Source organism: Rousettus aegyptiacus, unplaced genomic scaffold (assembly GCF_014176215.1).
Source record: "Rousettus aegyptiacus isolate mRouAeg1 unplaced genomic scaffold, mRouAeg1.p scaffold_m13_p_3, whole genome shotgun sequence".
In the NCBI taxonomy this organism is placed as follows: domain Eukaryota; kingdom Metazoa; phylum Chordata; class Mammalia; order Chiroptera; family Pteropodidae; genus Rousettus; species Rousettus aegyptiacus.
Window position 1 is genome coordinate 135,666,390 of NW_023416306.1, and position 15,074 is coordinate 135,681,463.

Here is a 15,074-nt window from a genome sequence, read left to right on the forward strand (position 1 = left end):
TAAGGGCATTCATGTTTAAGAGAGTAGGTCATCGCCAGAGGCACACAGAAAACGATGGAACCAGGATTTGAAATTGACCGGCACCCACTCCTCAGCATTCTTCTTATCCAACCTAGGGTCACCCCCCTCTGTCCTGTCACTATCCTTGAGACCTCCCGTTCTGACTCTCCAGCTCCCTAGTGCATTCATTCCCACCACGTTTACATGGGATGTATACTGAGCCTTCATCTGGGCTCCTCTCCAGGACCACCTGGGCCACCTGCCTCTCCACACCCTCCACCACCTCCATGCCAAACTAGCCCCGAATTGTATATTCTTCCTACCTCCGTGCCTTGGCTCCTACTGCACCCTCAGCTTAGAATGCCCTCTCTCCTTCATGGCTGCTATGCTCCCGTTTATCTTTCGAGACTCAGCTCAAGTGTCACTTCTTTAAGCGGTCTTTCCTGACTCCCTAGTTTGATGTCCCTCCTTAGTGTTCCCCTTGAAACATCTGGTCCTAACTACCAATCGGGGGTGCTTTGTGTCAATTGTTAGTGCCAGTCTCCTACCATAGAATGTGAGCTCTTCAGCGATGGAACCATCTTATCTGTTTCTCCATCCCCATATCCTACTGTAGCCTTGGACACAAAGCAGATATTCAGTAAATATGTATTGTGAGTGAGTAGATGATAGAGCGTATTCCTGTCCACTCTACATCTCTGCTCCCTGCCCCAGGGCCAGTGGGAGAGCACAGGGAAGGCCCTAACCCAAGCCAGACTGCATGAGCGCCCTGCCTACCAGCAGCTAGTCCCGGCTTCCCTGCCTCTCACCACAATTCCTACTCTTTCCCTCCTAGGGAAGCCGAGGTCCTAGACGAATCCTTTATATCACCCCTCTGCTCCTGCCCCGCCTTTGTCAGTTTTGCCCCATCAGTCCCGTGGACCTTTCTCATCCCTTGGTTCCTCTGTGCTCCTCTCCCTTAGGAAACTTAGGTGCTTTGAAATTCACCTCTCTCTGCCTCCTAAGTTGATTTGTAGCAGCCTTCGCTTCCTCTCCAAGATGTGGTCACATATTTTTAAACTGCAAATCTGTGCAAGTCCAATTCCACTTGTCTGCAAACTGCCCTGGTCTGCCTCTCTTCCGGCATGGGTGCCACCGTTTCCATTCATCTCCCTGGGAGATGGAGCTCCAAGACCCCCGCTGTCTCCCTGTAATTGGACACCTGACCTTTGCCATCAGGGACCTACCTGCAGAGCTCCCAGCTGAGCCTGGTGGGAGTGTGGAGCTGCCTGAAGGGAAGAAGCAGCCACTTGTCACAGTGTACAAATTTGGCCCAGGGCTGCAGGTCTTTAGATGTGTCAAGAGCAACTTGAGTCCTGGTTCTTATGTGAGTTTCCTTAACTTTTTAATGTTGGCCTAGGTTTTTTCTTTTCTAAATAGACTGTTTTTTAGAACAGTTTTAGGTTTCAGAAAAATCGTGCAGAAGGTACAGAGAGCTCCGATATGCCCCCTGCCAAGTTTCCTCTTTTATTAATATCTTGCGTTAGTATGGTACATTTGTGACAACTGATGAACCACTATTAATACATTATTGTTAATTAATGTCCGTAGTTTCCACTAGGGTTCACTCTCTATTGTACACTGATTGGATGGGCATTGACCGATACTTAATGTCACATATCTATCATGATAGCATCCTCTTGTTATTTTTACAACACTCGAGAAACCCGAAGTCCCTGCTTTCCTCACTTTCATCCCCATCTGCTCCTCCTTTTTGGGGTCGCAGCTGCACTTTGTGTTCTCTCTCCTCGCTTCGCCGTATTCCTTGGCGTTTCCTGTCCCTGCACATGGACAGTTTCCGGTCTGTCTCGTCTCTCTACCAGATGCTAGCTCCTGGAAGCACTCAGAGGAGTCTAAGAAGTCTAAATGTCTGAGTGTCCTCAGCGCCTAGGGCGTGAGTGCTTTGGGGATTCACCATGCACTGAGTAAATGCTGCCACAGTGCTGGGTGCACTTGACAACAGGGAGAGGATGTATGGCAAGGGACAGAGACCTGAGCAAATCTCAAGTTTCGGTGGCTGCAGAGAGGAGCAAGCAGGTGTCCCAGCAAGCACAGTTTTAGAGAGGGGAGAGCTGAGGACAAATACAGCTCCGGGTGGCAGGATGCTTGACTCCTTAGCAGGAGCGAGCAAAGGTCTCAAGGGCAAAGGGAAGAAGCCACCCCCGTAGATTACCCCGTCCTGCCACCTTTCCCTTCCCTTCTGCCCGTGGGGCAGCCTCCTGTGGGAAAAGGGGTGAGTGAGCACGCATGGGAAAATGTTTGAGGAGGAAAGTAAATAAAAAGCTCCTCCCTGGTGGGGCTGACCCCTGCCTTCATGGCAACCCTGGGCATCCTCCACTGCTACACGCACACTCCCCGACTCTGCTCCCGGTTAGCCAGAAGAGGACACATACCTCCCACTCTGCTACAGCAGCCCAAAGGGGCGACTTGCTGTTCCTGTAACATGCCTCTGTGCCTTTGTGCAAGCTGTTCCTTCTGTCAGCTGTGCCCTCTCCAAACTGACAGATTCTTTCTGATCTCTTGTGCTCCAAACATATGTCACCTCCTCTGTAAAGCTGTAACCCTCCCCTTTTCTCCCAAATATGACCATGACCCTGCCCACATGCCTCCATACACCTTTGTTTCCATCACCCACAGAGCATCAAAACAGCCCAGTTGCTGGTCTGTGCATCTCCCTTGTTCTGCAGGGGCTCCCCTAAGGCTCAGCTTGTGGTCACACCCCTGCATCCTAGCTCTCAGTACAGTGCCTGGCACATTAGCAGATTCACTACATCAGTAAGTGGATGAAGAGATGGACAAATGAAAAATGGATGGCCTCAGCAGAACAGTCAGCAGGTTTTTATTGAATTTCTTCTTTTGTATAAAAAGAGATCCAGACTCCATCTTCTAGGAATCCAAATTGTGGTTAACCAAACCACCACACCTAAAGGTATCAGAGAACAATATGTAACCAAGCTAATAATAACAACTGCTATTTACTGAGGGGCTCGCTGCAGGCCAGGCTCCGTGCAAAGAGCCTCAAGTACATCATTGTATTCACTCCTCCCTCAGCTTATGAGTTAGGGATGGGACCAAGGCTGAGAAAATTTGGCAGTGCCCTCCAGGGCTCCAGCTAGTATGTGAAGAAGCCCAGACCGGAGCCCAGATCTGCCTGCCCCAGAGTCAGTGCTTGCCACACCCTCCCCAGGTCTGGTGGTGATCAGGGAAAAGGGAGAGCAGGGGAGGCTCCCTCTGGGAGAGCTGGGCCTGGATGGCAGCCAGGGAGTGGAATGTCCAAGGCTCGAGGACAGGCCTGAAGCCTGGCCAGAGTGGTGGGACTCCCAGGAATTTTAGGAATGGCAGCCATCCCTCGAGCCTGGCTCACTCTGGGTGGCCCACAGTGATAGCTGGCTGACAGTACCTGCTGAGTCCCTCCAGCCTGCCTCCCCTGCCCAGCCCACAGGAGAGCTGGGTGGTGAGAACCACTCCTGGTACCCCTATAGGGTGGAGTGAGGTGGGGTGGGGCTGGTTGCCATGGACATGGCCAGTGGAGCCTGCAGATCTAATTATCTCTGGCACACCTGCAGAGGCCATGCCTCTCCCACCCAGCGGGTCAATTTCCAGGTCATCTGTACTGATTTCTGCAAAGGAACACTACCCTCATTCACTGACTGGCAGACACAACCCAGAACGTCCGACTGTTTCCCACTACTGAGAGCTGGCCCAGCAACTCCTGACCTAGAAGGGGGACTTCGTCTGGGCTCCAAGTTACTGGGAGGTGTGGCTTTACTTCTGACCACCAGGCGCTCTGTGGGGCAGTGGTTCTGAATGTTTCTAGCTCACTGGAACTCCACTGAAAGCCATGGCACCTGACCCCAGTGACATACATTCATGCACACACAGTTTGACCTCGGGGTAAATTTCCATGGACTTCGGGTTACAAACTCCATCCTAAGGGTTGTTGCAGCTGATGGTCCCCTCTCCTGAGTGCGTTGTTATTTACAGTAATAGTAACAGTACTCCTACTACTACTAGTAACACTACTGGTATTTATTTAGAATTTGTAGTAATACCTATGTTCACATTCATTATCTCATTTTTGTTCCGCATAACTTTGGCCAGGAAGGTATTAATATCCTTATTTCACAGATGACAATAATGAGTCAGAGAGAATTACTCAACCCAGCCAAGGTCATATCTAGGAGATGGCAGAGGAGAGACCTGACCTTGGCTACCCTAAGTCCCAAGCTGTACTTCCCTCCTGTTGCAACTCATCAGAAGGCTGCTGAAGAGCTGGGGTTTCATCTTTAGAACATTCTCCAAGCTCAGGTGGTCAGGGTGCTGGTTGCAACATACCAGGGAATCTTAGGAGGGTCTTGTCGTCCAGCCAGCCTTCTATCTAGATCTCTGGAAGCTTTGCTCCCCGAAACTCCATAGACACATCATGACGTGTGTGACGCTAGATGAGGGGAAAAAGCCATGGCTCCCCAGAACCAGTACAGACGACCTGTGACATTCACACACTCTTTCAGACTTCTTTGACTGTGACTTTCAATAAGAAATACCTTTTATATCATAACCCAGCACACATACATGGTTAGGTATAACATAAACAAACATATATAACTTAACATACATAACAATCAGGAATATCACAGAGCAATACTTATCTTTACTCTATGCAATACACTGATATTTTGTTCTATTATTTTCCATATTATTCTATTTTTAAATGTTAGTCATGACCCACTAAATCGGTTTTATGATCTCACGACAGATTGTGACCTGCAGTTTAGAAAACACTGCATTAGCAGACAGAATAATTGTGGTTTTAATTAATAGCCATTTTTGTGATTTTGCTGAGGTGGGCATTTGGCTCTGGCTGCAGCCAGGCTGGAGTTCAGGTGTAAGTCATCGGTTACAGAGTGACCTCAGCCACCCCGGCTCACTCTCCTGGGCTTTGGTTCTTTTGTCCCTGTGGTGGATTTAGAAACCAGCCCTGGCAGGGCGCAGCTGCTGGTCTTTCGAGTCCTGTCACACATCTCTGCCCATGTTCCCACCGTTCATTACAGACCTCATTTAATCCCGACCTTGCCAGGTCCCCGCTGAGCAACCTCAAACAAGTCATGTCCTATCTGGGATTCTCATTTATAGAATAGGAAGCAGGGTGGATTGAACTTGTAAGTGCTTCTCAAAGAAGGGGTTTGGCAGCAATAGGTTGTATATGATATCTATATACTGAATATATGAGGAATTAATCTGCACTTACTAGTTATCATGGGTGGTAGATCCAGGCCCAAGAATAGCATATATATAGTTTTTCTGGCCAGTGTTTTGTTCATGTATATATATACATACCGTGGGCTGAATGTATGCATCCCTGAAATTCACATTTTGAAATCCTAATGCCCAATGTGATGGAATTAGAAGGCGGGGCATTTGGGAGGTGAATAGGTGGAGCCCTCATGAATGGGACGAGTGCCCTTATAAAAGAGGCCAAGAGAGTTCCCTTGCCCCTAATGCCCTGTGAGGAAATGGCAAGAAGTTGGCAGTCTGCCACCCGGAACAGGGCCTTGACCAGAACCCAGCCATGCTGGCAACCTGATCTTGAACTTCCCAGCCTCCAGAACTGTGAAGAATCAATGTTTGTTGTTTATAAATGTTTGTGGTATTTTGTTATAGCAACCTGAATGGACTAAGATGATATATATGTGTCTATCTATAATTTATTTTTTTCTGGAAGATTTGGAGAAAATAAAGTTTTATATTAATATGAAATAGTTAAGTTATGGAGCAGACTGCAAAGCTCAGATACTTTTTAAAGATACATTTTTATTGTAGTAAAGGTATATAACATAAAATTTGCCATTTTAACCATTTTTAAGTGTACAATTCGGTAGCATCAAGTACATTCACAGTGTTTGCAACCATCACCACTGTCCATTTCCAGAACTTTTTATCATCCAAACAGAAACTCTGTACCCATTAAAACAATAACACCCTACCGCCCACACCCTCCAGCTCATGGCAACCTCTGTTCTACTTTCTGTCTCTATGAATTTTCCCGTTCTAGGTCCTACCTCATGTAAGTGGAGTCATAAATTATATTTGTCCTTTTGTGTTTGGCTTATTTCACTTAGCATAATGTTTTCAAGGTTCATCCATGTTATAATATGTATCAGAACTTCCTCTTTAAGGCTAAATAATATTCTGTTGTATGTGAAGATCAAATTTTGTTTATCCATTCACCTGCTAATGGACATTTGGGTTGTTGCCACCTTTTGGTTATTGTAAGTAATGCTGCTCTGAATATTGATGTACAGGCATCTGTTTGGTCCAAGTTTTGGGAGGTATAACCAGAAGTGAAATTGCTGGATTGTATAGTTATTCTATGTTGAATTTGTTGAGGAACCACCGTACTGTTTCCCACAGCGGTTGCACCATTTTGCAACCCATCAGCAATGCACTAATACCCATCCTAATGGGCACGGAGCAGTATCTCACTGTGGTTCTGATTTGCATTTCTCTAATGACCAGTGATGCTGAGCATCTTTTCATTTGCTTGTTGGGCATTTGTACGTTTTCTTCAGAGAAATGACTATTCAAGTCCTTCACCCATTTTTGAATTGGGTTTTTGGTTTTATTGTTGAGTTGTAGATGAGTTCTTTATATATTCTGATAAATATTTGCAATATTTTCTCCCATTCTGTGGACTGTCTTTTTACTCTCTTGATAGTGTCCTTTGATGTACAAAATATTTTGATATTTACATGCATTTTAAGGTAAAATAGGAGTTAGAAGGCAGCTTGGGGCTGCTCCTAGACTCTGTCCCACCCCAGGTGCAAGGTCAGGCCTCTGTGGTGGTGAGGACCCTTTGGTGGTCATCTGGGAGGGACCTTCTGGCACAACGATGAAATGGAAACTGTGCCCCAGTTTGCCACTTGGGCTTTGTGCTGTTTTCTGCATAACCTGAAGGAGATCAAGACAGGAGCTCAAGAGGAGTGAGAGGAACAGAAGTGTAACTCAGCTTCAGGAGCCCAAGCTCTCTGTTCTCAGCCAGCTCACACCCCGGAAACTGGGGCCTTATCAAGACCAGTGAGTGTTCAGACCACTCTGCCACCTGCGTGGTCTAGGACTGGCCGACAAGTATGGGCAGAAAGGTGAGACTGGTTCCGAACCTCTCCAGTCGTCTCACCACTGGCTTCTCACGGAACTTGAGCTCCCTCTCTTAACCTTGTTTCCTTGGCGCAGATGTCTGACCTCTTGTCTGAAATGCCATCAGCGATAGTCATGAACTCAGGGGTAATTTGGACTAGATGACCTCTCAGGAGCTTCGTGATCTCATGTGTCTAGTATTCTAAAAGCAAACAATGGAGAAATCCCCTACCAAACAGCATTCTTTGTTTTTACTACATTTGCCTGACGATGAGATTTTTGTTTTCCAACATAATATTTTTTCAGAAAGGAGGAAGTGGCATTATAGTTGGGTCTATTCAGATCTTCCATAGTCACTCCGATCCTTTATTTTGAACAATGAGCTGAATGTGCTGTTTGGGGAAGATATGGGAACCTGAAACTCTCCCCATCAGTACTTGCTTGGGATACCCTGAAACACAAAATCAATTTGAAGAGAGAAGGGGGAAAAATGTAATACAGATTGAGATTTGTTCCCAGAAATATAGTCTCCTAGTTGCAAGGAGAAACCTAAGCCAATCAATCATTCATTTATAATTACTGTATTTCATCAATTTTTACGTACACTTAAAACAAATTTTTTTTAACAGCTCCGAAATTAGGATTCATTTCCAGTCAGTGATGTCTCATGACTATAATTGGCAACATGTTTTTCAGTCTTAGTGGTACACAAGATAATGTTGTGACTTCCAACTGAGAGTTTCTAAAGTTGAAATACAGTCTTAGGCTCTATCAGTATTTAGAGGTCCATGAATGCTAGAGGACCCCCAGAACCTCACCGCCAGGTGACACAGCACAGCGAGAGTCTGGGGCTGAGTTCTACCATACGGATATTTTCGGCAAGCAGGCACAAAAATGGTATGACGGGTAAAGTCCCCGGCAAGCTACTCTTTAGGTTCTCTTATGCGCAACTTGCTCGAAAGGTCACCTGAGGCTGACGTGGCAGTTGTGTAGTGGCATGGGTCAGCTGAGCTTCTCATTGATCCAGGCCCCGAATCCTCCCTCTAAATAGCCCATTAAGAGGGGCAGCCATTCCGGGCACCCTGTCACTGTCCCTGATCATGCAAGAAGGAGCACACCGTGCAACACTCCTCACTAGTTCACCAAACTCTGATTCATTTCTCCAGTGTAACAGCATCCACAGTGCTAATTAGCAAACCCTTTGGTGTTAATCAAAAACAATCCCAACCAACCAAAATTGTGGCCTCTGGAATATGAGTTTATGGTTAGTCTTTCAAACGCTAATTAGCCACCACCCCATGGGTTAAAACCAACATTTTCATCTCACACTGTGTGTGTGTGTGTGTGTGTGTGAGTGTGTGTGTGTGTGTGTGTGTGTGTGTGTGTGTAGTGTTTGAAAGCAAATTGCAGATAGTTTAATAATAGCAAATGACTACTTGGGACTTGGGATACATTTTTTAGCAGCAGGATTGAACACAGTTCCAAAAAGTGCAGCTTTCAAATAAGATGGATATGAGAATATTTTTCACTTACAGTGTGTTAGGTGACTCCAAAAAATGGCTGTGGTTATGAAGATACTGTCGTTGAAGATACAGATGATGCTTTTGAATACACTTATTTCTAGGAAATATGAGTGGAAAAACAATATTTTAAAATTAATGTGTTGGATATGATAACAGATTCTAAGTATGTCTTAACTAAATAAATAAATTAATGTTATAAAAAGTTCATTTGCATCCCTAGAAGTTATAGGCTTTTTTTGGCCTCTCTTATTGGGAAAATAGCCCATCAGTTTATATTCAGCCACCTTATATATAAACATATTAGGAGGTTATAAGTTTTACTGACTGTGTCCTTCAAGTCCTAGGATACACAGTGTATAGGCTAAAGTTTGCTGGGAGGGTCCCCCAAGAATGAAGTAGTCAGGTGCAAAATTCACCTCCTATTAATTTTGCTTGGTCTTATACTAGCCTGAAACCTCCTGAGAGTGATTTTGTTGGTACGGTTTGCATTTTTTTTTTTTTTTTTTTTTTTTTTTAGGACTATTTTGAGAGGGCTCTGCAAGTCTTTGGAGCATATAATACAGCTCATTTACTTTTTTTTTTTTTTAGCTGTTTTAAAACATGTTTAAACTGTGGAACCCTCTTTTAAATGAAATCTTATATGGGGCACCAATATACTGTTGAAATATTAGCAAAGTTTCACATCGTGTTTTGATTTTGGAACACTCAGAAGACTTTTTTTTTTTTTAATTCCATCTTGTTTCTAGATCTCTGATCTCTGCAAAAAAAAGACAACAAACCAAGCTGCCATTTGAAGTACTGGAAATTACACTCTGGTTTTTATAGTGTTGGTGAAATTAAGAGCTTGGCTTGTGATGGAAAGAGGCTAAAGAGACCAGTGAGTTCACTTTATGTTCAATTACAGTTGGCCCTCTGTGGATTCAACCAACCACTGATCAAAAATATTTAAAAAATGTTGCTGACTTGTACTATGTAGTTAGGCCTAGTACATAGCACATAGTACAATGGTTGCATCTGTATTGAACATGCATAGACATTTTTTCTTGTCATTATTCCCTAAGCAATATAGTATAACAGCTATTTACATTATGCTAGGTATTATAAGTAATCTAGAGACAATTAGAGTATATCAGAGGATGTGTGTAGGTTATGTGCAAATACCATGCCATTTTACATGAGGGTCCTGAGCATCCTCTGATTTTGGTATCTGTGGAGTTCCTGTGCCCAAACTCCCTCAGATACCAAGGGACGACTGTATATCTGAAATAATTAACAAAAAGCACAGTGAATGTATCATCAGCCATGCCATATAGCTTTCCATGATCCTCCATGGATGTTTCACAGTTTTGACAAATATAAAGCTTTACATTTTAGATGCAAGACAATTAATGAGAATCCTTATTTCTTTGAACAGCAGGAAAACATGACACAAGAAATCTCACACTTTTGAAACAGCAAGGTCAAGTTTGGTCTTACCTGAGACTTCGCCTCAACCTGAATTGGCAAAGAGGGTCGTTTAGTGTCTAGGTTGTAAGCATCATTGCAAAGACTCTGTTTACAATATATTGCACACATCTTTCAGTAGCAAAGAGAAATAAGTCCCACTGCTGTATGTTAGGACTTAATTTACTTTTAACAAAAGTTAGTTCTCCTCTTAAAAAGAAACTTATAAAACCAGAAATCAAATCGTAACTCTACTGCCTACCAGCTGTGTAATCTTGGGCAATTCCTCTTAACTTTTTGATACCTCAGTTTTCCTGTTTGTAAAATATAAAATTAACTTTCTATCTGAAAATTCATAATAATAGGAAGTGTTTGTTGGACCTGTATTTTATGGCAGGCCCTTTATGTGAGTTTTCTCTCTTCGATCATAATAAAAACCTTATGGAGAAAGTACTACTATTATTTCCATTTTACAGATAGAGAAACTAAGGCATGGGGAGTTAAGTTCCAGCTGCACAGGAAATGGCATACTGGGCTTTGAATGTACGTGACTTGAATCCAGTTCCTTAATTACTCTGTCAGCTTCCTGAGATGGCATGGTGAAGGTGAATGAGATAAGGCAGGTGGCAAGGTGACCTGCACAGGCTTGGTGCAGAGTGGGTGAGTCACCCTTCTTCTCAGAGTGACTTGTGCTAGTTAGTTGGTGCATATCTGTCTCATCTCTTGGTGATAGTGACTGTCTTACTCATCTTTTTTTCCCCTGTGCAACAAAGGAATAGAATGGTATGGAGGAGGCCCACTTCCCTCTATCCTATTTGTCACAGACCTTTACAATGTTTATGTCCATTAAATTCTCACCTTTTTCTTCAAGCTGCACCAGCCCACCAAGAATACCTAACTATACATTAACCTTTACCCTTAATCACCGCATGATAAAAATGCAGCAAACAGTTGCTGAATGAAGAGATAGATGAATCACATACTACTTTTATTACCCCTCATTTTTGATCTTCAGTCTAGTCATCCTACCTGGATAGCGTGTACTGTGAGAGTGGAGACCCTTTCTTTTTTTTTTTTTTTTCTGGCCATGATATTGAGCTGACTCACTGAGAACCAGAGGACCAATGCGGACAGGTCCGCAGAGGCCCAGCCATGGTCCCATTACTGGTTGAAGCTTTCTGCTGTGCTCAAGATCCCCCCAGCACTGGACCTTTGCTTTGCGTCTTGCTACTCAGTGACTTTGCAGTGCTTCTGGCTTGGCGATTTAGACCTGGAAAGCCAAGAGAACCAAGGTGTGCTGGTGGCCCACAAACATCGATGTTGTTTGTTTGCAAAGTATTAACTTTTGTTTTTTAACCTGGGTAAAATATACAAGTGCTTTACATTTTTTCTTTATTCTTCTGTTATTTACAATTATTACATAACTTCTTATCGTGATAAAATATGCACAACATAAAATTTATCATTTTAACCACTTTAAATGTACAGTTCAGTGGCGTTATATTCACAATGTTGTACAACCATCATTACTACCCATTTCCAGAACTTTTCATCATCCAAAACAGAAACTCTGTACCCTTGAAACAACTCCCCATTCCTCTCTCCACCCAGCATCTGTTCGACTTAATGTCTCCGTGACTTTGCCTATGCTAGGTTCCTCATATAAGTGAAATCATGCAACATTTGACCTTCTGTGACTGGCTTGTTTCACTTAGCATAATGTTTTCAAGTTTCATCCATGTTACAGCATGTATCAGAACTTCACTTCTTATGATGACTGAATGATATTTCATTGTATATGTAGAACACATTTTGTTTATTTGTTATTTTGTTTATCCATTTATTTGCTGATGGACATGTGGGTTGTTTCCACTTTTTGACTATTGAGTAATGTTTATTTTACATCAGTGTTTTAAAGAAGCAAGTTTATGACAATGAAACATAAATATACAGGATTTTGCTACATAGTTCCAGATAATAATACATAGAACATAAGACTACAATAAGAAGCAAAAGTATCAACAAACTGTAAAAAACAAAACAAAACACACTTTGTTTCCAGGACAAACAGCAAAGCTTTAATGAATTGGACAGGTATTTGATGAAGGCCCAGGATGAGTCAGGCACACACCCTGAGCTTCCAAGCATCCCAAAGTGTCCTCCCCAGTGGTGGGGGTACGAGGCCTAGTCAGGAAGCTTTGCCTGCAGGCAGGTGTGGCTGGTGCTACAGATGAGGCCTCAGGCCTTCAGAGACAGGGACAGAATCCCTCCTGGGGGCTCTAAGAAGGCAGCAGATTTTGGCCCAGCGATAGTGGGGGTAGAGGTGGCGTTGACTTTGGTTCATTCTGAGCTCTGCTCTTTCTCTGCTAAACCCAGCCTGTATTTTTCTGTTTCTTGGACCTGTTCTGAGGACTTGAGTTTTTCTAGCACACATTAATTACAGGTGTTAAGCAGCCTTAATCCTTCTTTTAAACAATCTTGTTACTCCGCTTTGCTCTGTCTTCAACAAGTGCCGCCTGATTTACCTGGTCTAGTTCTTTTGTGTGTCTAGGGTATCTGTGCTCCAGCCAGCCTTCTGAAAGAGCTCCTTCTCTTTGTGTGATCTGGAGCACAACTTTCAGTTCTCTTCTGCCCTCCAGGATCACACCATCTGCCCACATGATGCAGTGGAGAGGGAGCAAACCTAGCTCTCCCGCAGCTGTGCAACCTTGGGGAAGTTACTGCACCCCTCTGACCCTCACGTGCAACACGAGGGGATTGGGTGACCTCCGTGTCCCTTTCCAACTCTATAATTGCATGATTGCCCATATTATTTAATTACCTCCCTGCAGCACTCTTGGAGTGACTCAGCAGTCTGATAGTTCGACTGTTGTTTTTAAGGAAGCCTGATTATTTTGCCATCACAAGCAAGTGTATGCCCCATAAACAACCTGACAGTCTTGATCCTGGCTGGAGTTCGATTGAGTCTGACTGGATTTCTTCATGTTGTCCTCTTTCAGAAGCAGCCTGGGCACCAGCTGGCCAGAGGCACCCCAGGCCATGGCAGAGCTTTGAGTGAGGCCTGGTGACAGGGAGCAGCTGCCACCCACTGGCCTTCCCAGCCTGGCTTCAAGATGCTGAGCCTGAAGCTCCCCAGGGTGTTCAGCATAGACCAGATGCCCCAGGTATGTGCTCCCGCTCCAGTGGTGGACTTCCAGGCTGTGACGAGGGTGTGGCCTCTGCAGCAGGGTGACTGCTCTGTCTTCAACCAGTCTGCTCTATGCAGGCCTGCTCTCTTCACGGAGTCCCTCCCGGATTCCTTGGGGGATGAGAGTCTCCTGTTCCCCAGCCTGTACTGACCCTGGAAATGGAAGTGCTCCCAAAACTGTTTGTGTTGTAGCCTTTCCCTGTGACATCTGTATTTTATCCTGAAGCAAAGTCAGTTTTTAGACTATAGATAAAGAGAGGAAGCCAGCAGCATCTAGCTGGATAGAGATTTTTTTAGGGCCCTCCCATGGGTGCTTTAAAGCAGGCCAGAGGTGAAGTCCCCTGAGGCTTCACTGTTGTCCCCATCACTTGCAGGAGGCCCAGACCAGGCAGGGAATCGAGGTGATGGGGAGGGTTGTCGAGTGGGCATTAGCCCTGCCCTTTCATGGACTCCTGGGCCTAGGAACTCCCTCGCTTGGCCTGACTCTACCCCCCTCCTCCACCATTTCCCATTCATATACCCTCTTCTCTAGCCACACCGGTGGTCTCTTTAGTCTTCCCACCAGCTTGGACATTCACTTCTTTTGGTCTCTGTTTAGAGAAAGCTTTCTTCCCCTCTCCCCTCAGTCTCCTTCTCTGACTTCCTTCTTCATGGTGCTGCAGGTGCCCTCTCCTCTGCCCGAGCCCCTTCAGCTGTTGGTTGGAACCTCTGCAGGCTGTTCTGTACAGCTGCCTCTCCCTTTGTATATCAACCAGCTGTGTGGCCTGGCCCACTTCCCTACCCTCTCGGAGCCTCACCCATTGGGCAGGGAACCGGAGGGGGCCACCACCCCTTGGCGCAGTCAAATCTCCACTGGCACATTCCTGACTAATAGATTACTCATGGGAAAGGGCAGTTTCTCCTTTCCCTTAGAAGTTAGAACTTGGGTATATGTCTTGTAATTTCTAGTCTCGCTTGTGCTTAAAAACAATCCTGGGTACATTAGCGAGTTGTTAAAGATTTGAACAAACAGTTCAAGGAATGGAATAAATATCTAGCTGTTGATTCCTATACGGACCCAAATCAGAGACAAAACAAAGACGTCTAGGCGGCAACTTCGTATAGAACGTGGCATAAAACTTTGCCAGGAAACAGGGCATTTTGTGTCAAATTGAGATCTTTTATTAACTACAGCCTTGGCTTGCAGACTATAGGTAAACACATGACGCTATCTCGGACACCTTAGTTCAGGGGTACAGGCAGGAGGACTCCCCTAGGTGCTGCTCATGGCCTTGTGCTGTGTCTCTGCTACTTCCTATGAGAATTCAGGCAAGCCTCACGTTTCCTTATCTGTAAAATGGAACTAATATCTGGTAGGCGAGTCTCATGGGGCCAAGAAAAATGAAATAGAACAATGGGATTATTACCAAAGAAAAGAAGCATAACCCAGCGAATGGCTGGGGAGTGTTATTGGGGACATGGGCTTGGGCACCTGCGAACAGGGAGCCATCTCAACAGGCAAATGGTTTCTCCAGCTCAGGATTTCTCAAAGTGGGTGCTTGGATCACCACCATCAGAATCAACTGGAAGTTATTAAAATACAGTAACATTTGCGATTGCAGGCATCTTGGTATTGTTTTTGATTTTAATAAAAAGAAATACTTTCAGCATTTCATCATTTAATATAATGTTAGCTTTCTCTGTGTGTATATGTGTGTGTGTGTGTGTGTGTGTGTGTGTGTGTAAATAATAAATCTTTATCAGGTTAA

General features: G+C 44.6%; 1 protein-coding gene across 3 annotated transcripts in view; it reads left to right on the forward strand.

Moving 5' to 3' along the window:
* PAQR5 (progestin and adipoQ receptor family member 5) overlaps positions 1-15,074 on the forward strand; it is a 73,255-nt gene that overhangs the window by 21,052 nt on the left and 37,129 nt on the right. For 2 of the 3 annotated variants that reach the window (XM_016145756.2, XM_016145757.2), the window contains exon 2: positions 13,139-13,303. In XM_016145756.2, the coding sequence (XP_016001242.2) occupies positions 13,253-13,303 (51 nt within the window). In that variant the 5' untranslated portion in view covers positions 13,139-13,252. Of the gene's footprint in view, positions 1-5,556; positions 5,650-13,138; positions 13,304-15,074 lie in introns of those variants that run through there. The other variant, XM_036238442.1, reaches the window with a different exon arrangement.